A 25,267-nucleotide genomic window follows, 5' to 3' on the forward strand; every position below is an offset into this window, starting at 1 on the left:
TCCAGCCATAAAACATGGCAGTGACATTTCTAAAATCTAGATTTTTAAAATAAAATAAAATCTACAACAATGTCCCTCCTTAACAAAAAAAGTTTACTTTTATTTGCACGATATAAATAAACCAGTGTTGCCACAGCAAAAAAAAACTCATGACAACTATTTTCTTAGCAGTATCAATATCAATACTGATACTTATGTTTGTGTCAATATTTTCTTGACATGTTGTTTATCATCATTTGTAGACACATCAATGACACAACCCACGCCATGTCTTGATAACCTTTAATTACAAAAAACTAGGGCAGGAAAACAATAAATAAACTAACAGTTATAAAGGAATGAACTACAAAAATATTAACAGTGGACGGTTACAAAAAGATAATATCAACATGGTAATTACTGGTTGTATGACACCAGTAGCTTCCAGCCTCTTCAAAGCAATGACAGGACATTTGTAAAACAAAGAAGTCTACCACAGGTATATTAGCTGTGTGAATGTGTCACATATAGTTGTTTAGTGAAATAGGTGTACCATTATGTAAAATAAATCTGCACATAGCCTACAATGTATAAAACAAGCAAATTTAGACACATTTGAGTAAAAAAAAGTTTTTTAACATATGAACAATATAATAAAATATTTGAGCTTACAACAAGATTTCAGCACACCAAGTCACACCCACTAGCTTCAAAGATAATGCAGCAGATTATACATTGAAATAAACTGTTGCTATATTTCTATTTGTACATAAGGTCAGTGCTATATCATTCTCTACTAGCAAAATCAAATACAACAAGCATAATAAGTCTCTTTACAAAAGTAATTTGGCTCTAGGGATGTACGGTGATTAGACTTTTTAAATCCCATCTAAACACCAAACAATGTAGCCGTGCAAAAGTCTCACTTTTCACATAAATGTCTTGCAATGCTGGAACTAATGGCGTCACCAGGATTAATTTAGGAAATGGTGCCACTTTAATGAAAAATAGGGGCATGGTTTCCACTGCCAAGACCAGCTGGTAAAAAAACCTGGCACCACAGGTACACTTAATTTTACAGTTTTTGCAAAACAATAATGACTAAGGCAAATTACCCTCGAGTCAGCTGACAGATTACTGACTGAAATATTAATTATTTCTTTCCATTAGAATAAGCTAACAAGCTTCATGATGTTCGAAAAGTGATTTAAGTGAAAGAGAACACAATCAAAGTGGGAAATACATTTCTTGTGTGAGCATACGTCACACAGAGTGACCTTCTTTATTCTGCAGCTTTAGTCTTGTTTTCTGCTCCCGAGCTGCAATGAAACTCTGCTGCACAGTGGAGGACAGTATAGAAGTGGACGATGCTGAAGATAACTGCGGTGCAGCAGACAGAGGCAGCGTTGTAGTTGGGGCCTGGAAGAGATTAAGTGAACAGAGAATGCACACAGTTGCAATTATTATATTCATTATCATTTAAAGGGATGCTTTTACAACTATATGTTTTTTGTAGAGCTAGAACTAAATGCCACGTGTTTATGAGGGAGTGCTGCTACCTATCAGAGGGTGGTGATGATAGGTGGAGTATGGATGGTCTTGGAGACGGCAGCACCACTGCTCCCCCCTGCTGTTAGCACCTGGAGCTGCAGCTGGTAAACACTGTCAGCCTGAAGACCGCGAACCGTCACCGACCGCTCAGACTGTGGAGGGAAAAGAAGGGTTAAGCTCATACACAGACACATTGCTCTGTCTATAGAAATTATTTAATTTGGTAAAAGCATAAATAATGAGATGAAAGGACAGAAATAAAAGTAGAAGCAGGGTCTATTCCACATTTTCCACGTGTTAGTCTGCCTCTCTTTGACTGTCTGTGACTCTCTGCTCCAAATTCATCCCTTCTTGCTAAACGCACAACACAAAGTGGATAACAATTTTTACTTGACTTCAAAATAGTAAAGCTAATCTTCTAAAATTGCTGGACATCTTCGTGTTAGGTAAACATTGCATTTGTTAAGGAAAACTTTCAGCCATAGATTTGTTGCTCTAGCATCCAAGAGAAGGACTAATTCAAAACATACGGCATGGTGGCTCACTGATTGGTTGTTTATAGTATTTGGACAAAAATGGACTCTGTGGCACAAAGGAACAAGTTAAATCTGGCACCAGCAACACCACAATACTTGTTATTAGAATATTTTTTAAGGATTTGGTGATTGTAAAAAATATGGAAAATCAGCACACAGTTATCCATTAATTATCATATATCAATAAGTCCCTTTTTACTAACTTTAATAAATGAATCATAAATGTTTTGGTTTTCTTGATTCTTTGAACACTCAGTTTACTCTGCAACTCATACTGTGAAAGGAAAGAGAAAATACTTTTTTCAGTTATAACTGAATAAGCCTCTTGAATGAGAGGTGAAATGTTTTTGAGAACCAAAAAAAGAAGTCCAGTTGCTTTTCACTGAAACTTCTAGAACTTGATATAAAACCACTTGTTGACTCAATGTCCACCACTGTGTAGACACATGCAGATACACACCCACTCACACAAACACACCCACACATTATCCCTCTCATATTTCTGAACCATTTTCCTCCTGCTGTTTGCACAGTACAATACTGTCACTGTAGATCTTTCCCTTTGTCTCACCGGTGCGATTGTCTGCGTCTGGGAGATTAGCGTGTCTTCCTGCTCCTCTGTTGCCGCAGCAACCTCCGATTGCAGCGTCCAGGTGAACTGGAACCCCTCGACAGCTGCCGGGTCCAGTGCATGCTGGGACATCCTCCAGCGAAACGTACTGAGCAGAGTGCCATTGACTTGTTGAAAGTCTGCAGTGAGCCGTTCGGGACGCAGTACCACCTTTCTACCTGCCAGGAGGCGCTCTGACACAAACAAAAATCACAACATTTCCATCAACTGTCACAGAACACTTACCTAAACTATTTCACGCTTAGTTTAAAATGACACTTTTTTAATGTCTTCATCATAATGACAATTATTAAAAGTTATCCAACCAGATAACGACGTACAAAAAACAAAACACTCTTTGGCTAAGCTCATAAAATTCTGCGATAACACAATGTGCACTCAGTATTTACATTATATTTTTCAGTGAAATTGTACTGATCGCTTTCGAGAGTTGTTCTTTCAATAGTCAATTAGGGTTGGTTACATAATTATTGGACACTGTCTTTACATCTGTGTTCAGTCACTCCTACCCTCATTGTTGCAGGGCAAAGCTTTGCCTCCTCTGATCCTGATGGAGGAGCAAGTCGGGGTCGTAACCCAAGCAACAGCCTCTGACCCTGGGTCAGCCTTCATTGCTACTGTGACCCGATACTTACAGGCAAACAGCAGGCCTGTAATGGTTTGATGGGTGCCCTGGAGAGAGGGAAAGTTAAGTCAAGCCAGTGATTTTTTAAAAAATGACATTACTGTATAAACTGTACATGACTGGTTGTTAAAACTGACCTTTTACAAGGTTTCTGAAAATATACATATTACCTCTATTTTCTGTCTCGGCACCTGTCTCATATAAGCAGCTTGTTAGCTCCATGTTAAAATAAACACCACAGTTTGGCAGCTTTGCAGGTTGGCAGCTTCAAATAGCGAGAACTGCTGCAACTGTTTAAAAAAGCCTGACCATCAATTAAGAGAAGATCACGTTCTGCGACCTCAGCAAGTTGCACACAGCACTTTGATATTTATCAATCCACTGCATCTGTGATCATTTTAGCTGAGAGGTTAACACTGGGACAATATTAGCTAAAGATCTAACATTGATGAGCCCAGTTTTTTCTTCATGTAGTGAACAAACAATATACAGAATACAGCTTGCTCCGTTCTTTTCTGCTGAAACTCCAATTTGTGACTTGGACTTAGAAAAGTTACATTTTATGTAGAACATGTGCACTTCTCATAAGGTTTTTTAGTGTTAGTTTTGGTAACACATTTAATAGTTACTCATTACTGCTGCAATGATTCTGCAAACAACACAGATTCTTGGTCCTGTCAAACTCTGACACGTAGCGACTTACAAATTTAACACACACCTGTACAAACTGAAGTATGAAGAAAAATTGTGAAAGTTTGTGTATTGAACTTTTTATAGAGGCATTACATCCCCCAAAAAGACATGTCAAAACACCTCAGCAAACGTATGGTACTGGTAATGGTACATGAATTAAAAAGTACTTATTTCTGCATCACGTCACATAAAAAATGTTATAGATTGTTTTTGTTAAGAAAGAAAATATAACACATAGTGTCATACACACCATGAAATGCAATGAAATATATAGCAGCCAGGGATCTGACAGAGTTATGGTATAAGTGATGGAAGACAGAGATGATGGCAGAGAGACAAAGTTACACACAGATAGCAGATGAGAGCATTCCACACTGATCTGAATTACCGTGATGAAATCTGAGCTCCATTTCACACATACACAATAGTAACACTCAAGAGAATAGCAAAACAGTCTTTGTACTATTTCATGAACACAAATTCACATAAAAACCAGCCAGGATAGCTATACCTGCACTGTTGTTGTTCTCTCCGTGCTCGTCACATTGGTGCTGCAGGTATGTGGACGCCAGCGTAGAATGTATGGACCAGGGTGTCTCTGTTTGGGAGTAACTGAAAAAAAAACAAAGAGGGATCAGACACACACTGCATAAACTGTATTTGTTTATATGGGAAGATGAATTCTTCTTCTTACACACGAAGCTGTTGAAGCCCTAACAGTGTGGAACAGTCAGCTATTACTCCAGGTAATGTAGTATATTTTGATTTTTAGTGTACTTCTCTCACTCTGATCACCATTTTAAACAAAACAATGTCTTCTCAAACATAAGTATATGAACCAATCAGCCGCCACTTGAAAACCAAATATAATGACTCTCTCATTAGAATGCCACCTGTCAAAGGGAGGGAATTATTAGGCAGCAAGTGAACTATCAGTTCTTAGTATTGATGTGTTGGAACCAGAAAAAAAAGGAAAAGAGCAGCATCTGAGCCACATTTCTTACATCTTATCATTTACATGTCCTTATTTATTTTTTCCCCATGTATTTTTATTGGGCTTTCAGCAGTTGCATACAGTCTTTTCAGGGGGATATACAACTTACATGCCCTTATTAACAGGTTAGAGGATCCACACAGTTTGCTCAGAATCGGCTGCAGTGGTTGATCGTCACATTGGCATGGCAGCAATATTACACCTTTCTTTAGTTTTAGCAGCACCGCAGCAGAAACACATGCATGTGAGCCACAGCAGAAGAGCGTGGTAGCCATCATATACAGGTGAGCTAAGTGTTACTCAGGTGTAAGAGTCTGAGCAACTTTGAGAAGGACCAAATTGTAATGGCTAAATGACTGTGTCAGAGGATCTCCACACCATGTAGGTCTGGGTTCGTTTCTAATAAGCAGGGGTTAATCCCTACCAAAAGTGGTCCAAAGAACAACTGGTGAACTGCGGGCAGCGTCATGGGCAACCCAGGCTCACTGATGCAGCTTGGGAGACATGGCTGTGCTGTGCTGTCAAAATTGTTTAGGAATGGTCTAAGGAGCATGATGAAGATTTCAAAGAGTAGATTTGGCCTCCAAAACCTCCAGATCTTAGTCTGAATGACTGATCTGTGGGATTTGCTGGATAAACAAGTCCAGTCCATGGAGGCCACACCTTGAAATCTCCAAGACTGAAAGGATCCATCTGCTGCTCAGGTCTTGGTGTCTGATGTCCAGACACCTTCACAGGTCTCTGGAGTCTAGTCCTCGACAGGTCACAGCTGTTTTTGCCAACATGAGACTGAACTAGACAGTATTAGGCAGATGGTTTCAGTGTTGTGGCTGTTAAGTAATGAGAGCAGAGTGGATCGTCCACTAATTACAGATTTAATCTTTTGATCCACAGCCCTTCCCGTCCTTCCTCTCCTGTCTAAGTATCCTTACACAAGACACTGAAGCACACATGGCTTCTGATCATTAAGTGCATCACTGCATCAGCATTCCAATGCCATTCTAAGCATTTGGAATTCTTTAGCATTCATTCCTTCTTGGCATTTTGCTCAGCTGTTTAGAGTTTCAAAACTAACTCACCATGGTAAGGCCACTTCCAGAACACCTTCACCTGCAGCTGGTTGTCATGGTAATGAGGGGCAGCGACCTCCAGCCGCAAGTTTCCAGCAGTGACAGGGTTCATGGGGGATTCAGGGTGAGGCACAGAGGAGGAGATGGAGAGGTCAGAGGAAGAAGGTGAGGAGGAGGATGAGAGAGAAGGAGAAGACGGAAGTGATGATGATGATGAGGAGGAGGAGGACGGCAGCTCATTGGAGAAGTCTTCGCCTTAATGGAATTCGATTTAGAGGAGAGAAAGAGTGGGAAAACAACACATTTTAAAATTTTACAACTTGACTGATTTGAAGGCCTTTATTTGGAACGATAAACAAAGCAGCACAGAGTAAAAATAGTCAGAATTTCAAAGCTCGTTAATAACAAATCTTTCTTTTCCCACATTTTGACAATCAAACTACCTTTAACAGACCCACAAACACAATTTAAAATGCAGGTCAGAGGTTCACTGTGTTAACTACTCTAAGCAAAATCCGCTTCTCAACTATAACTAGATAAGCAAACAGGGTAGATCAATCAATAATTAAAATGATGTTCACTGTTTTGCACAGATTGGGGACAAATCAAAGGAACAACATGAACTCTGATACCTGCGGTGATGGTGCCCACTGGCCCTGTTATACTGAACTTTACTAATGTCACTTCATACCAGTAAAGTTGTTTTATTGTGATCATATTTATTTCATGATGAAACATTTCTATCCTCGTGGGACTGGTCTCTTCATGAATTACAATGCCAGCATTCACCAAATGGCTTCATAAGTATGAAAATGAAGTGAATTATAAGCTGTGGCCTTCACAGGATCTCAACCCAAATGAACACGTGACAGATTTTGGACCAAGCTGACAGACAGCGCTCTCCACCACCATCATCAAAACACCAAATGATGGAATATCTTTTGGAAGAATGGTGTTTATCCTTCCAGCAGAGTTCCAGGGCCTTGAAGAATAAATGGCAATCTGCACTGAAACTGTTTTGGCAGCAAGTGGTGGACCAACACCTTACAAAAACATTTCATGTTGGTTTTTCCTTTAATTTGTCACCTGTCAGTATGTGTGTGTTGAGTACATGAAACCTGTTACACAGCACATGGAATTCATAATTATATTGCACCAGAGATATCATAAACTGGTAATAGTAGTGCAGCTGGTTGCTAGCTTTCCAGTTGTTTCATTAACATAGAAACATTAATCGGCTTTCTGTGCGCTAACTGACCCTCATTAGCATTTAGCCAAAGGCCAATACACAGACTGTGTGAAATATTCATTCTCCTGAATTATAAATGGCAATATGTTCCATATAAAGATGTTGGTATGTGGTTTGGTAATTGAGCTGCAGCTGGCCATAATCCCCTGTTGGGCTGACCGATAGGTCACCTATAAATACCTCGTTGCCTTGACGACCATTAACATCGCCACTTTCCGCTATACTCTGTGTTTCTGTGTGTTTAAACAGTGCAGCTGTCTGTAGACAGAATATGCTGACAGTCAGCAAATGCAGCAGTTCTAACCCTAACAGGAAAATCATTAACTCCATAATGTATGACTCTGGTAACAAATAGGTGCTGTGGACTGTGCTGTATAAACAGTATTTATTAATGTCATGACAAGTCAATGAAATGTTCTAAATAAGTGCTTAATAAGTACCATTTGGGATCGGGCTCCTTGGCTGCTAGAGGAGTCCCTGAGTTTTAGTAGTTTACACCATTTGGCCAAGAAATCTGAATTTACTGAGGACCTCTTACTTAGAATACTACATCACAAACTTTACACCAACAACTGATTACTAAAATAAACTGTAGATGTGAGAGAAAAATGGTGCAAAGTGCAGCGATGCACCTTTAATGCTTAATTTCCAACATGTATAAAAATCTACCTCTATAAAGCATGGTAATACGTGACTTAAATAAGAAACATTTGACATATTTTGGGAAATCTACTTATTTATTCTCTTGCTAAAAGGAAGACAATTCAGGAAGTCACAATCACATAGCCACATCTGATTTTTATAAAGATTTCTTTAAACTAAATAAATAAATGAGGAATGACATCTGAATTGATGAGCTACAGAGGTGGGCAAGGTGTTACTGATAGTAGCCTCATATTATTAGAAGTGAGAGTAGCATCAATCAAACTCCCTGGAAGAAACCAAAGAAACGTATCTGCCAAATGGTGAAACTCTTTGTTTAAATATTATTTGAGGTAAAAAAAACAAAAACAATAATTACTAATCATAAATCCTTCAATGCATATAAATCATATTCAAATGAGGGTAAACTTCCACTGAAATACACATGTATGTATGGTGAAATGTCCAAACTATGCAGTAAATATTCTACAATACAGATTTGAGGTTGCATCCCCCAGGCCTAAAGAGAGGATATTTTTTCTTTACCTGTATGAGTGATCGTAGTGAAAACAAGTTGGACTCTGTGACTCTTCAGCCTCTTCTGACCCCAGTAGGCCACCGTCTGGACAGAGAGGATGTAGGAGGTGGCAGGCAGCAGGCCCTGCAGCCACAGCTCGCACTGCGCCTGCAACACATCGAAGAATAGGACCAAGGACTTCACAAACTCAATTTATTTTACTTATCTGGACCTTTAATTCTCAGCGACTTCTCAATCTGTGCTAAACTGGCGTCATTTTCTAGAACTGGATTATAGAGACTGCACCAAATGACACCAATAATTCAGGTGAAGCCGTCTATAAAATGTCCTTAGATTCAGTCGCCAACTCGTTATCTACAACAGACAGTTCAAGAAAAGCTGCATCATCAGGATCACCACTATAAAACCACAGTGACTTCCACCATCTCCCTCATCTTTACTGTCAATAGAGTTTGCATAGTCATCAGCCTGAGTGTCGTGCGTGCCTCGTGACTGACAGTGCAGACCTGCTCTGCATTAGCCCTCTGTTTGACTGACAGCTCATTAACAGGCTCCTAGTCAATCAGCTCTGTCTGTCTGCGTGGATTTGAGCTAGTCACAACAAAGAGATGCTTGGATGATAAGTCTGCATGTGTGCGGTTCTGTATGTGTGTACACTTAAGACAGAATGAGACAAAAGCAAGTTAAAAGTAGTTTCTCAATGACCTACAGACAGAATGTGGTAAAAGTATTTCCATTACCCTCAAGATAGACAAAACATATGGCCTGTACAGCTGTGTGTGTGTGTATATTTGTGTGTGCGTATTGTGAAACAGAGAGAGTGAGGGAAGCCTGGATTTCTATTTTGGTGAATAATGTCAGTGGACATTATATGTAAGAAACTGATGTATATTTAAAAGCACTGACTCAGCAGGGGCTTTTTTCACGTTGGAATACTTCCTCTGAATTCCCCTTTTACCATCAGGTTTAATGCAGAATTTTTCCAGTCCTGCATAAATTCCTGATTGACAGGATATGAGTTTTATACACATCTAGGGAGTGTGTCATGTCGTGCTAATGGGAAGCAGTAAAATGTCAATGCTTTGCGTGATATGAAATAAATTTTACACCTGGAAGATATTGCATTCAGGTTCCTACCTACCTGTTGTGATGCTGCTGCTTTGTGTGTGTAGATGCAGCTGCAAGTAGGAAACACTAGTTAGGGGGGCTCATTTAAATTCCAGACCTCCCAGCCAAGCAGAACAGAGGACCAGACTACAGATAAATGGCTCCACCAGGCTCAGTCTGGGATTGCCATCACTACTTAGGATAGCTAGGTCCATATGAGAGTGCTTGCATTTTAACCCCCGAAACACTGATGTTTATGCTTCAGCTTTTTTTCTTGAACTACATGTTCGCATTATACCTCAAGAAAGTGGATCTAAAACTGAAGAATCCTGCGCAGAAAGTATGTAAATCATTTATCTTTTACGAATTTGAAAAAAAAAAAAAAAGGTTCAGTCAGGGCATAGCTGTTGCGTCAAAGCTGTAATATGTGTCTGTGTTGTTTACTGTGATTATGGGTATTTCAGTGCTGTTGGCTGGACTTAGCTGCATTGCGAATGGATTGCATCATCATCACACCTATAATCAGGATAACAAAATGGACTTCTTAAGTATTACTGATGCATTAAATATAATCTTAAAAATACACAAAAAACCCTTATAAGTTTGCAGCTGAATCAACAACGAGACAGCAATCATTTACTTTTGCAAAATAGCTCCATGTAAGTTTCTTGGAGTCTTTCTTTTAAAAACCGCACTGCATCACCATCTAAATATCAGAAATATAACACTTCCCTCACACAGATCTTATGCAGTACAGCCCTGACAACTGATACACTCAGTCACTAATGCCCTCATGCTGCAGTGAGTGGCATATTGTCGGTACATTCCCAGATGCTTTGACTTGAGTTAAACACATTATCCAAATGCAGGAGAGCCACTTCTCCCTGTTGTCAGTCAGTCAATCTACACGGTTACGTTGTCACGTTATTCCAGTGCTGTACAGGCAGCCCTACATGTTGCTGTAGCACTCCTAACAAAGTTATGTTCCACCAAGATAATGCTGTATGTATGTCTGAGGACAATATTGCATTTACAGATCCACATGGAACATATGCGAAAAGACTGCAGTAATGGAAACGCATCCTAAACAGCGATCTGAGGGTGAATATGTCAAAAACAGACCTAAAACTATGCACATGTACAGTTATTTAGTTTAAATATGTCTGCATGTAACATCTTTAAACCATACCTAAAAAAATACTTATAAATTGCAGCTTAACCAATTTAGTGGCATGCAAGTTTTACATGAATATGCAAGTTCAACTATTTTGCAAGACCATGTTTTTGTTTTTCAATACCTAGTTTTTTGCTCTTTATTTCCAACCACATTCTGAATCAAGATGTCAGAGTAGCTCCTCTGTATCTCCTCCTAATTGCCATTGGTAGTTTTTTTTATTGGCCACAGGAAGTTAATCAGGATATTGTTAAATTTGAAGAAAGTTCAAGTCTAATATTAATAATGATTACACTGGAGTGTTAAATTGAAGTGCTATATGTTACTGTGGTGTTTGACTCGTGCTTCTTGTTGAATTTCATCATGCTGCAGCTCAAACATATGCAGTATTTCACAACATACATTTTAAATGACTTATTGCAGTTTGCGTCACCACTTGCACACAGTAGCTGTTTACAGAACCTGTCCTGGTTGTGCACAGGCTTGTAAAATGACCACAGTAATCACTAGCAGAACAGAGCAGGGAATGTATGTGTGGGTGTGTTTGTGAGTGTGTGAGGTGCATGCGTTTACAGGCCTAGTAAAACTTCTCAGGTGCAGCTATAGATCTTATATGTGCTGTGTGTTTTGTTGTTCTTCAGATTGTGTAAGGCACAGTGTAGATTTAGCGCTACAGACTGGACTGAGGTGTGTTTGTGCATTCTTAGCCCTTAGAGCTCAACATACCGTGACTTAAGAATACGCAAATAGACAAGGAAGCATCTTTACCAATTTCGCAACACATTCACAGCAATTAGAAATTAAAGCTTGGCTGTAGGATTACATTTGATATTAGGTTTATGTTATGGTTTGAGCTACAATTGGAAGCTTGCAGGTCCTCAGAACAATAGAAGTACAAGTGTGCCAGTGTGTCTTTGTCATTGAAACAATTTTCAAAGACTGCATATACTTTATGAAAGGCCTTTGATTAAATCACATTTTATTTTTATCAGCAGATGCAGTTCTCATATTTAAACTTAAACTTTTACCCCAGTATGTTCTTAAAATACTCAGAAGAAAAATGGAAAAACAAATATTGTAAGTTTCAGTACAACAGAGGAAGCTTCATCTGATTAAAGTCAAGAACAGTGACTATATCAACGTTGTGATGGAACTGCTCTCAAATTCGCAATTGTTAGCTCATCATGAAGCAAGTAAAGTGACTGATTTTATATAGCACCTTTAAAACAAGAGCTGTTGACCCAAAATGCTTTCCAGTAGAGAAATAAGTCTGGCACTACACATTTATCCAACAATTTTAAATATTAAAGCTAAGCTGTTGCATTTATGTGTTTCAAACTGTTACCAAGAGAGTGAATACAAAAGACTCCAATCGTATATTCAGCGTCATTAAGTATACAGAAGTTTCCTTACCCCCTGAGTCACTCTACTGTTGCTCTCCTTTTTAGCCTGCTCTGCTGTGCGTGAGTGTGAAGGTCGTGTGTGCATGTTGTTGAGCACTGGATGAGCTTGCAGTGTGTGTGTGTGTTTATGCACTGTGTGTGTATGTCGAGACATCCAGGTGATTCTGTAGTTGTGGACAGGCAGATCTCCCTCCCTGGGGGGCTCCCAGCGTAATAAGACAGAAACCGTGACCCCACTTCCCCTCGACCTGAGGAGAAAAAGCCACAAGTCAAACAACATCACAACACACAACATGAATGTAAACAAATTCATGGTAATTAAAGTGCTTTACTTCCTGAACAGTCATGTGAAGAAGTGAATGTTTTTGAGCAGGTTCTTCTGTGTGGCAGTGAAACATATTTCCTACTTAACTGTCAGCTGCTCTCAGTGTTGGGTTTGCAATCTTCCATTTACTTTATGTATGCATAGTAGAGGTTCAGACACTTTATATCATCTGGAACAGAAGCTACAATTTGAGTCATCACCTCTGTTATTAAAAGTTATTGGAAATCTATGCTGATCCAAGACACTGGTCTGAACTTTATATGGCCTCAGTTTGCAGCATACAAATAGAAAACATACTGCAGTGTATAATTGAACAAGAATGAACTGTAATTAACATGGAGATACACAATCAGACAAGACCTGTTTATCCACCTGACCACAGTTTATGACTGATTTTGTAATGTGCAGTGTTGAAAAAATGCAAAGCAATTGTGTGATACAAGATCTTTAGATACCTTTCTGTGAACTGGGATGCAGGTTGTGACCCTGTCCAGTCCAGAGTCTGGTTGCTGACTCTGACATTTATTGGAGGTTCTGGAGGTGAAGGGTCTGCATAGACAGAAGAAGAAGTATGTTGTCAGAAAATGCATCCAACCATCCATTATCTATACACAGCTTAATCTTCATTAGGATTGCAGAGGGGCTGGAGTCTGTCCTAGCAGACTTGGAGCAAAGACAGGGAACTTAAAACATCATCCCCACACCCTGGACAGGTCGCCAGTCTGTCACAGGACTGCTTATCGAGACAAACAGTCACACTCACATTCTCACCTACAGGCAATTTAAAGTCACCAGTTACACTCAGCATGTTTTTGGACTGTGGGGGGGAAGCCAAAGTAAGAAAACCTATGCTTGCACAGGGAGAACATGCAAAGTCCATGCAGAAAGATGGCACTGCTAACCACCGATCCACTGTGCAGCCCTGCTAAGGAATCATTACAGACAAAATGATCTTCATCTTTAAAAATTTTCATTTCCACCAACAATGTAATCATCAAAACATTGAGGGTCTGGAGGGATTAAATTCGTTAGGAGATCTAGTAATAGAGCTGAACAATAATGAAAAATAACTTTCATCCACAGCAATCAGGCTTCTCGCAATGTTAGGCAATCCAACACTTGAAATGTTGCAAAGGAAACAAAATGACATCCTGCTTAAATTTGCTAATCCTAAACTCGTCTACAAATGCCTTTGTATTCAGGTTACTTTAGGAGTTTAGTGACCTGCTGGTTCCTCTCAGACATTTGGGCTCAATAACATGAGGAGTATCCAACTACTACTACTCCATCGAAAGGTGCCCTGATGTAAACCCTTATTTTGTCAAACAGCTTTTCTCTGCTCACGATATCAACATGTGGAAGTTTTTAGCAAAAGAACTGAAAGAAATCCCTGACTGGGAACATTTTAAACTCAAACAGTTTTTAAGAGGGATCAGCCATTAGGTCATGAATGATCTGCTGCTTCTTACTATGGTGCTTTGTTGTAAATATGTTTTGTGTTTGTCCGTCCAAGTTTTGTGTTTTTAATGTATGTATTTATTGTTGAGTTTGTGTTTGTCCTTTACTATTTGTCACTGAAGTTATGTATTTTAGGACACTATTTAGACTAATGAACATTAACTATAAATAATGCTGTAGTTGTGAATAAAAATGTAATTGTTTTCTAGAAATTAATTTTCAGCTTCACATAGTAAGAAACAGAATATCTTGGTTAGCATTGTCATAATTTAAATTACACAAATAATGCAAGGTGCTCACATATGACTAACTGAGAAAAAATACATAGTTTTTGCAACTAGTAAGTCAAAGAAAAGTAAACTACAAAATAAATTTGTCTAGTTTTTTGTTTAAGTGAATTCTTTGCATTTGTATATTATTTTTAGTACACTTAGAGGTTCCCTCAAGACACTTTTTACTTAAAAATTTGTGTCTGTTTAAAGCTTTTTTAAAAAGTACACTGATAAAAAATTACAATGAAAAATATGCAAATTTCTGTTATATGTTTGACTACAGCACACAGCATGTCTCTGGCTTTAACTTTTCTCATCACATTTGTGTTGCTCAATGAACAATGATGAGCTTCTAAAAAGACACAATTTGCTTTATAGTCTTTTAAATAACACACATGTACAAAGTATGTATCTTCCTTCGCAAACCTGGCAGAAATAAACACCAGCATGCAGAGCACATTAACCAGACAACAGCCTGTCACTTATTATCTGTTGTGCGTCACTTACCTATAGCTGAGTATATTTGCAGGTGGAAAGCTTAAACTTTGTCTTGCTACAGCCTAATAATTGCGTAATTTATGACTAAAACTGAGGATTATACAATTTGCACAAAAATCTCAATTTCAATTCAAAAATGCTCAGATATGTAGCCCTATCTACAGCAGAGTGATTAGCGTTGAGACTTTCCACCAGCTTGACTGAATTGTCTAATAACTCCGTACATAATGTGCTGCAGCAGAAAAAAGTAAAGAAGCCATTCTGGGGGGTAAAAGGCTAATTTCCTTATGGTCTTATTCAGGTTTACAAAGCCAATTAGATTTACAGCATCAAAGGTGAGTGATACTCAGGAAGCCTGAAGCCCTTTTCAGTAGCAAACCACAACACAGACCAAAGGCGACCACCACTAGTTACTGTTTGCCTCTAAAACAAAATCCTGAGGTCGCTGGTCTTTCAACACGGACTCTGCATCTTATTAGAGCTTCAAACCCCGATGCTGTATTTGATTAAAACTACAAAATGCATCTGATTAGAACTACATCCCCCATGGCAGGCCTCCCACAGGCCCCGGGCTGTGCTTGGCTGACCCAGCTGCAAAGATCAAAGTTAGGGCAGCGTATTGGGAGCTGCAAGACCTGGCCTGTTTGTGTGTGGTGCTTTTTGTTATAAGTAGGGTGTCTCAGTGCCAGCAGTAATTGCCAGATCAGAGCCAAAACACACGGTTTTCTCATGAGGCCCTTTTCTCTCAGTGTGTGTCTCTCAATGAGCAAGTTTTTTTTGGTCCATTTTTTCTTGAAATGAAGGCATCAAGATGAGCTTTCTGAACCAAACATTCCCTCCTAATTACTGCTGGCAGGTCCTGTGCAACGCTAATATCTCAATGAGCAGGAAAGGGGTTTTCAAATTGAGATTCTCGCTCTGGTTAGCATCAGGTCATAGTAGAGGAACTCCAACCATCTTGACATCTGCCAGCTTCCTGATTTGTGACCCTTGACCTCCAGCCCCTGACTAATCAGACTAATGAACTGGAAACACAAAACTCTGAGTGCGATCAGATGGTATTTGGAATGTTTAAGTGTCTCTTTAACCTTTAACCCTGGCCATCAAAATACGCTCATACACACATTCCATGTTGTAAAGGAATAATTCAACATTTTTGGCATATACACTTACTTGTTTGCATACATGGAGAAGGACATTATATCATCACGATTTCTGTGCGATGTACATAAGGTTGGACAGTTAGCTTAAATTAGCATAAAGACAAGTAAGTGGGTCAAACAGTTGTCTGTCTTTGCTGTGTCTAGAAATTACAACATCCACCAACTAGTACCGCTCAGTCTTTAATCCATACAAAAAAAAGCATCCAGCAGAGAATTCAGGAGAGCTACTTCTCTCAGTCAATAGCCCTACACAAAAAAACTCCAAAAAACATAAAACAATAAAACCCTACGCTAAGACTAACACGCTGGCTGTTAGCCGTAGCTTTAACCAGGAATTATGCTTTTGCAACACCTATGCAAAGAAAGGAATTTTAGCTGACAGACGAGCTGCTCTCATAAATCTCAATGTGTATTGTGGACATTCTTCTAAAGCAAGCTGCATGTCTTATCTAATATCTTGTGGTTACGTTTCTTTGCCTTTTAGTTCCCGAGTAGTGCCACAAAATGAGAGTAGCAGAGGAAATTACTGCTGAAGTTAATATCATTGCAGATCTTATCGTTGTCCTGCTCATTTACATTAACACATTAGAGTTCTTTCACATTCTCTTGACAGATGCAGTGGCTCCTTTACTCTGCCATCAGGGTGAAACTGATGTGTGATTTGTAGATTTTTCTTTACATTGTGGTTTGCCAAACATGACAACATCAAAGTGGACACGTTTTTATCCTGTTACATCTGTAACAGCATAAAAGAAACACAGACACAACTGTGTCCAAATGACAACCATATATTTTATTTATGTCTATGTGCAGTCCAGAGAAACCTAATTTAAGACCTTGATGGATCGCCAAAGCAACCAAGGAAATTTCAGTAAACCACGGCACATGTTCTAATGTTTATAAAACAGTTGGAGGCAATAAGAATTTCACCATTTGGTGTTGTGTTGCAGTGGTGGAAAATGTTATTTCAGACACCTCTTCATAATCTCCCATAAGTGTTCAGCTGATAAAGGACCTTTTTCCAAAGCTTGGTCCAACCTTAAGTCATTATTCACATTCAAACATGCTCCAGCCAATCCTGGCAGGGGATTCATATCACTAGCCAATCCTGGCGTAACACCAGTATGACCTAAGTCTGCTAAGCATTAGAGCTAGGACCTCCTACGGTGTGTGTGTGTGTGTGTGTGTGTGTGTGTGTGTGTGTGTGTGTGTGTGTGTGTGTGTGTGTGTGTGTCGTATTCTCACTTTAACCCTGTCTCTCTGACCCACACCAGGGATTTCACTCTGGCACTAAACCAACTGAATGAGTATGTATGTGTGTGTCTTTACAGTAAATATGTGCGTGTGCAGTTGTGTGTATTTTCTGTTTCCTGTCTATGTTTTATGGACTGCCTGATAGTTTTTCGGCTGTGTGTACCTTATCCATCAACTCTGAGTGAAAGAGAGAGAAAGACCAGAGAAAGAAGAGGAAGGGAAATGTTCCTGAGTTTCAGACTTTTCCTCAGGGCGGTGTAATATCTCTCATAAAATGACACAAAATCACTATCTGTGTTTTGCTCAGTGCCTCATGACAGAATATCAGAATTCACAAGTAGGTTATGGAAACACACAGGAGGAATCATCACCCTCTGTGGGACACTCATAACAGTTCTCTGAAGATAACCCAAGTATGTGTTTAGAGTGTGCTTGCATTACCTTTACTGGAGATGTAGTGCTTGCTAGGTGTGGTGAAACCTCTGCTGCCATGACTGTTGATGGCTGCTACTCTAAACTGGTACCAACGCTGAGGTCTCAGGTCTGACAGCACCACATCTTCAGAGAGAGTCTGAAAACACAAACACATCACAAATAGACACATAACAAAAATGTTTTGTTCAAGACAGACAGTGCAGTGCTTGGTATTTAAGCTTGTTAGATCTTCAGATTCTTATTCATTGCTCATTTCCATCAGGGAGGTGTCGGATTGGTCCTAAAGTCATTCTGCAGTATGACAATGAGCTCAAACATATAGTCCGAGCCATAAAGAACTATCATAAGTGACAAGAAGACAAAGAGTGCTGCAACAGTTGGTTTGATCCCCACAGACACCTGATCTCAGCAGCATGGAGCTAGTAACTGATTACTAGAAGAGACAAACGCGGAGACAAAACAAATCCACGGAAAAACTGTGGCAAGAGAAGAGAAAGGGGCTGTATTAGAGGACTGACCAAGTCAAATAATGATTTAACTAGGTTTCACTTTCTGTTTACTGCTCTTTGAATGAATTTAATTCGCAAATAAAACTATTCATGATATTGATTTTGAAACCATCCTCACTGCATTTTCAGCGCCGAATATTTTGCACAGTACTTCTTTCAAAACAAGTTTCCAATTCTGTTTTTTAAATGAATAATTTCAAATCGAGTGACTTATTATAATGCAATGCTTTCATTCATCTCGGTATTAGTTTGGCGCTTCCCAACCACCCAAATATTGGTGCAGATGGTACAAGCAACCATGACAAATAGCCCAAGGTTTAGCCTGGCCTCCAAACTCATCAAATCCCAACACAATCAAGCAACCATGTGATGATGTGTTGAAACAAGTCCGATCTATGGAAGCCCACACTGCAACCCTCAAGACCCAAAGGATCCTCTGCTAACATCCTACTGCCAAACATCACAAGACACTCCGAGAGTTCCTGTATCTATATGCAGACAGGAAAGAGCTGTTTTGGCAGCACTAGGGTGATCTACACAGTAAAAGGCAGGTGGTTTTTGTGTACAATAACTATGAACTTTATGAAGATAAAGAACATATTGATCCCAAGTTACTCAGACCTTTGCAGTTTCCCAAAGAGCACATTAAGTCCTAACATTTACAGGAATGACGGATGGAATCTTTTAAAAAACTGTGGTCTGCAGCGGTACATTTGTAGTAGGATCGCAATCATGTGATTGTCAGCAGGCAGCTGACGCACTGTTCACTTGTGGTCATAGTTACAGTGACGCCGAGCTGCTATCTTGCAATGATACAGAAATCTTTAACGAATCCAAGGATCCGGACTATAAGCCGCATCACTGCCCAAATCTAATCAATTGGTTCTTGTGTCATTTCTGACCTTCCCTGAAAAATTTTCATCCAAATCCGTTGGTCTGTTTCTGAGTAATATTGCTAACAGACAGACAAACCAACGCCGATCAGCATATAACTCCACCGTGTTCCTTGGAGGGGTAATATCAGAACCACTAACAACATCCTCCAAAAACAGCTCTCTAAAAACTATTTTGATGAAAACTGAACATTTTATCCCTGGCTGTTTCACTCAGTTGCATTAGTTTAAACTTACTGTGCTTAATAAACTGGTCGACAATTAAACATGGCGCTAGATGTCAGATGAACTCACATGAACACAGTCAGATTGGAATTCAATCTGATAATAGTGAAATTTAATGATTTGCCCAAATTATGGCTAAAATTGCCAAAAACTCACATGTTTTGTCTCCCTGACAGTGCAAATGTAATCACTGCTTAAAATCTACTCATCCACAGTCACACACACACACACACACACACACACACACACACACACACACACACAGACACGAGCTGCCATCTATTTAAGTCCATAATGAGCGTTCAGTCATTCAGAGTCAGCCGGTGGAACGACTGTGGCTGCCTGTGGTTCCTTTTTAAGCTCTGCTTATTTACCTAACCTCACACAGGCACACACACATGGACGTACAGTGCACACACACACTCACTCATACACTCAGACACACATACACATAGGGTTTACCCTGGCAGAATGGGAGAATGACTGGGGTGGAGAGGTTTAGACAGCAAGGCAGCAGACTGATGAGGTGGAAACAGAGTCTTACATCCATCTCCATAGCTGAGAAGTTTCATCATTCGAGGCAAATTGAGAGTTATGAGGTAAAGATATGTTACAAACTCTGTGGTGTTGCTCCACTGTTAAAGGCACAGGGAGCCGTTTTACAGCTCCAATGATTCTACTACCATCAACGTTGTTAGACAGAATCAGCTCACTGCTTTGCAGTTACATAGATTTTTTTCTGACTATTAGATTCTTTGGATCAGTATTTCTAAATAACCCCAATGATGAACAGAGAAATAATTAATAGACAAATACATTTCCATAAGAGTCACTATACTCAGTCAATCATTATGTTCTTTCTAAATTGTTTTTATGTCAACATCTCAAAACCTCGAATCACCCAAAGACTTGGTAGGTGGTTACTAGTTATTTACCATGGCAACAGTAGTCCATGGAGAGGCATGGTCTTCACTGGGGTGAATGCCGATGTTCCAACGAGACTGAAGCATGTAAACAATCGGCTCCACGCTGACATTGAACTTTGACACCCACAACACCTTCACATGACCCTCTGCATCCTCCACAAAACTCATGTCCCGGCGAGGCTTCAGAGGAACACCTGGAAGCGCAAAACAGGACAGACAAGATATTTACAAGATATCTGAAAATAGTTATGGGATTAGAAATGTCAAACAGTAGGTTCCTTTTGGGGCAAATTCATGGTTTCTGATTTTAAATTCATCAGCAAATAAACTATTAACATGAATACAATCGGAATGGACGAGATGTCAACACACCATCATGTCTTAGTGCTTTAAGACTTTTAAATCAATCAAACATTCTTTAAAATTGGTGTTTAATTGATCGGGCAGCAATCAGAATTTATTCGTATTCAACAGAAATGAGTTAATGCCTGGAACACCAGTCATATTCAAACAACATAGGAACTGAAAAAAAAATCCCTTAATTGCTAAAGCAAGAATATCTATGTCACTCAAACAATATTTTGTTTGTATTAAATTATTACAGCAGCCAAAAGCTGACCGCATCTGAGGCAGTTCATGTTGCTGTCTCGCTCCACACAGACTTGAGAAGAAGATGTTAACCACAATGGAACCATGTGGGACTTGGAATAAACTTGAGCAGGCAGTACTCAAGAGATCTTTATTACATTAAATTATATTTAATTCATTTGTCAGACACTTGATTAAAGCAACACACAATAAGTGTATTTAAGCAGCACAGTCTCAAAGTTAGAAGTAAAGTCGAATATTGCAAGCGCATCCTTCCCAAACAAACAACTAAAAGCATGTTCAGTGCTTTTTGTATTAAGTTCTGGCAGCTAGAATGAGGATATTGCCTACATAAGCTTTTATCAGAAAAAAGAAGAAATATTCTTAATTAGCGTCATCACTACGAAACTGGACAAATGGCATTTTTGATGCAACAACCATAAATAGGTCTCTTCTTGAAGATATTCTCACATCATTATCCAAATTATGCTAAACACAAACTCCAAACAGCTACCTTTGTATAGATTGGCTGGGGCTTGGCAGGTGTGTCCACAGCCATTGGCGCAGCACTTCCTGGGGGATGGACAATGCTGGTCTGATGAGCAGCTCTCCACACAGGCAGCAGCAAATCCTGTGGCTCGCTGAGGGGGAGGGCAGTCGCCTTGACGAGATGACCTAAGGGAGGCCAGAAACTCCCTGCTCGTTACACACTCTGTCTGTTTCTGAGAGAGAGAGAGAGAGAGAGAGAGAGAGAGAGAGAGAGAGAGAGAGAGAAAACAAAGCACACAGAGGGTATGATTACTATTATTATTACAGTTGACACAGAGGAAATAATACGCACTGTAAAAGATCACACATGAGGGCATAAAAACACAGCATAGGTGAGAGTGTTTCCTTTGGTTGACTGTTTGAAGGCAGCCCCCCGAGGGTCAGTCTAAAAGGCTGTGTGTGTTCCTGTGTGTGTATTTCTGTCTGTGTATATGGCTGCAGATATGCAATATGTAAACACAAGCTTTAGCAAATAGCTCTGAATGACCCTGTGTTCTGAACCAGTCAGCCATCCAGCCAGTAACATGCTTCAGCTATTGTGATGAAAAACTAATCTATCCGAAAACCACCACAATCGGCTCTACAAATAATCTTTTAGGGCCACACACACCCACACACAGTCATACACACAAAATACACACGTACACTCTCATGTATACATTCAGAAGCTCATAAATGTTATTTTGTAAAACATGTACATAGGCTTGCATGAAAACACACAGGAACACTCATTCATGGGACACAGTCAAAACATCTTCCTGGTGCCAACAAAAGCAAGTTTCTAGTGCAGGAATGACACTGCCACCAAGGCTGCTGTGACTTACGCAAACACCAACACACACCACGCATTTTCTATCTTACCTCACAGGACTTTGGAGACAGCACCCTCCTGATTTCCCACAGTTCTTTGCATGGCTGAAGACACTATACATAAGCAAATGGAACAAAACAAAACATGAGCATAAATTAAGGGTTTCACAGTTTACAATTTTAGTAAGCAGTAATTTAGTAAAAAAGAACAAACAAAAATGTGTATGCTACTACCTTTTTAAGAAAGGGATATTAGAGTAGTCATATTTTGTGCAGTATGCCGATTTACTTTAGGGTGAAAAATTTACCAAGATGAGAATATTAACATCACTCAGTGTGAAGCTACATTCTGTAGGTTAGCTTAGCACCAAGGCTTGAAACAGACGGAAACTGCTATTCTCAGTCAAGCAGCATGTTCCAGACTGAAAAAACACAGAAATGCCAAAAACAGTTCTTCAAAGGGCTACTTGAGACTGGCTCCAAAGGTGAGTCAGTCCCCACAGACCCCCATGATAAAAAGCCCACGTTTACATCTTAGCACAAAAAAAAAAAAGGTTCTGGTCACTATCTAACCTCCTGATTCATGGCAACCAAACAGGGGATGATTTTTTGTGTAACTCACACATTAAAATTGTGTTCAGGTTTAAAATGATCCATAATTGATGACTAGCTGCTTTGAGTGACAGATAGGTGTTGTCACAGGGCAGTCCATGGCCCAGAGACGTTTGCATGGCCCATCATTAAGCTCAACCGCTTTGCTCATTTTTGGATTAAAAGTGAAGACTTGTTAGGCACTGCCAAGATGCTGGTGGCCGGAGCTACCACACTGAACTATTGGTTCACCCATAGAGTCTATAACCTCACTTCATCCAAAGGTAACAAGATGAGCTAACCAGGACCTCTACAGTTTACGAAGTCCAGTTTAACCTTCAGAACCCCCAAATCCTCAGGCAGGTTTGAAAGGCATGTTATCTTTTAAATCAATACCAAAAAGACACCATTTATCACAAGAAATTGCAAAAACAGGAGAAAAAAAAAGTTTGATTTTGAACTCTCTGATGTCTCACATCACACATGGGTATCAGCTGTGGTGGGAAAATTAAGCACATTTAAAGCCTTCAATCTTAACATTTCGTCAAATAAAGTATTTGTACCATACTAACTAGTCTGTAAAAAAATTTAAAAAAAACTTTGTGCTCCACAGCACAACCAAGAAGCCATTGAAAATTCTGCCACTAACAGTCCTGAGGCAAAAATTCAGTGACTTTTTGGCTGAACTGCAGGCTGTAATTACACAAAACAGGTACGAGAAAAGTATGGAAACCAATTAAAATATGAGCAGTGAAATATCTATACTATAGGGAAACTTTTTTTGGTAAATCTGGGACATTTTCATCCTTCAGCTTTTGTAAAATTCACAATCCAAGAGGTTCAACTTAGATTTTTTTTTTTAATCGAAAAAAAAAATTATGATTTATGACTCAATGATTTTGTTACAGTGCACAGAAGATTTTTTGGGGCTCTTTTTTATTTCTAGTCATGGCTGTGCTTTTTTCAAAGAGGCAGGTCTTTATATTGCAGTGAAAAATGAGCCCACGTGAGGACAAATGTAAGAGGAGCAAAAGAACACCCCATTGTGGTTCAAAGGGGTAATTCACATAAAAACCAATACAGAGGTGTTCATAACCACATTTTATTATCCTCAGACTATGTCAGGACTACAGCAAACTATGTTAGCTGTTTTCCAGTGTCTGTGCAAAGATAACCTACTTGTGAGTGCTGTTTAATATTAAAGGGTGCTTATGAGAGTTTTATGCATCTTCTTATTTAATCCTTTGCCACAAATTAGCAAATTCACCAAAAATATTCCTTCAAAATAACTGAGCACTAAAAAAAAAAGGAAGAAATTGTGTAATAATGACAATAAATAAAGTGTTTCATGGTTTTAAGATTGAGATTAAGATCGATCTGCAAGCTAGCAAAAATCACAAAGGAAACACACACACTCCCAAAGCACACACTCATCTGGTTTGCCACCTCAGTGAACTGGTGAATGATGGCTCTTACTAAATTAAAACCAGACAACATATAAAAACTGCGGTTTCACCCTGAACCTCCTCCCCCCTTGCTCTTTCTCTCTCTCTGTCTGTCTCTCTCAGCTCCCCAGCGTGCCTGGCTTCAATCATTCCCCCCAATTCATTCCATCTCACCGATTCCAGAAGAAGAAACAAAATCAACTAAATGGCTTGAAAACTTCATCTTTGCACAAAGAAATGGCTGCTGTTGGATGTAAATGACTTCAGCGAAATCCCATCCCAGATTGTGTTAAATAGGCTCATCTGCAGACTGATGGTTCCAGACTTTAAAAATGACAAGTGTGTGGATTAAAGACCATTTAACATTTCATTCCCGATAAAAAAAAAAAAGGACAAAAAAACAAATCAGAACTTGTAACTGGGTGTATGCGGCATCCACAAACCAAAGCAAAACAAGACACATGTGTCTGGTTACTTAACCTGCAAGACTTAAAAGGAAGTCTCAGCGTGAAGCACGATAACTTTGAATGTTGTAAAGCCGGTTCATTGCATTTAAGTCATGGAAGAAAAAGTTTAGTGATGCTCCACCCAAAATCCCTCCTTGGAATATGAAGCAGGTTTGTGTCAGGCTTGAAATGTAGCTGTCAGTTTGTAGGTTTCTTCTGCACAGGAAACAACAGCTTCAATTCACAGTTTATGATGGAATTACACATTCACTATAAAATTCTAAATGTCTTGAAATCCATATGTATGTTCAGACTACCATAGTTTGACTGAAATGTGTCTTGCTGAGCAGCATGTAGCTTCAATCTGCACACACATCTCAGTTTGAGAAGATGCATGGACAGGACACAAGAGTCATTTATATTTCAACAGAATAGACCTTTCCAGAAGCTGTAAATATTTTGATTAAAAACATGAATTGGTCAAATAATTGCCAAGTTTATCAACAACCAAAAAAGAATCAAAATTATGGTTTTAGTAAGTTAGTTTACGACCAAAACTCTTGCTTCTCAAACGTGAGGATGTTATTTATTTAGTTGTCAAACATCAGATTAACAATCAACAAATAATCAACGTAATAAAAAAAAACACTTCTTAGTTTCAGCCCAATTTAGTTTTATGCCCTAAAAA

The 25,267-nt window shown here is 39.2% G+C and overlaps 1 protein-coding gene across 1 annotated transcript in view; it reads right to left on the bottom strand.

The window, feature by feature from the left end:
* Nucleotides 1-265: 265 nt before the first annotated feature.
* The window catches only part of anos1b (anosmin 1b), a 49,556-nt gene continuing 24,554 nt past the window's right edge, over nucleotides 266-25,267 (bottom strand). The window contains exons 3-15 of the mRNA XM_022199762.2: nucleotides 22,149-22,211; nucleotides 21,253-21,460; nucleotides 20,160-20,344; nucleotides 17,604-17,733; nucleotides 12,973-13,066; nucleotides 12,203-12,440; nucleotides 8,517-8,655; nucleotides 6,089-6,334; nucleotides 4,527-4,627; nucleotides 3,207-3,369; nucleotides 2,638-2,870; nucleotides 1,539-1,682; nucleotides 266-1,398 (exon numbers count right to left, since the gene is read on the bottom strand). Of these exons, the coding sequence (XP_022055454.1) occupies nucleotides 1,542-1,682; nucleotides 2,638-2,870; nucleotides 3,207-3,369; nucleotides 4,527-4,627; nucleotides 6,089-6,334; nucleotides 8,517-8,655; nucleotides 12,203-12,440; nucleotides 12,973-13,066; nucleotides 17,604-17,733; nucleotides 20,160-20,344; nucleotides 21,253-21,460; nucleotides 22,149-22,211 (1,941 nt within the window). The 3' untranslated portion in view covers nucleotides 266-1,398; nucleotides 1,539-1,541. The remainder of the gene's footprint in view (nucleotides 1,399-1,538; nucleotides 1,683-2,637; nucleotides 2,871-3,206; nucleotides 3,370-4,526; nucleotides 4,628-6,088; nucleotides 6,335-8,516; nucleotides 8,656-12,202; nucleotides 12,441-12,972; nucleotides 13,067-17,603; nucleotides 17,734-20,159; nucleotides 20,345-21,252; nucleotides 21,461-22,148; nucleotides 22,212-25,267) is intronic.

This window comes from Acanthochromis polyacanthus, chromosome 4 (assembly GCF_021347895.1).
Source record: "Acanthochromis polyacanthus isolate Apoly-LR-REF ecotype Palm Island chromosome 4, KAUST_Apoly_ChrSc, whole genome shotgun sequence".
Classification (NCBI taxonomy): Eukaryota; Metazoa; Chordata; class Actinopteri; family Pomacentridae; genus Acanthochromis; species Acanthochromis polyacanthus.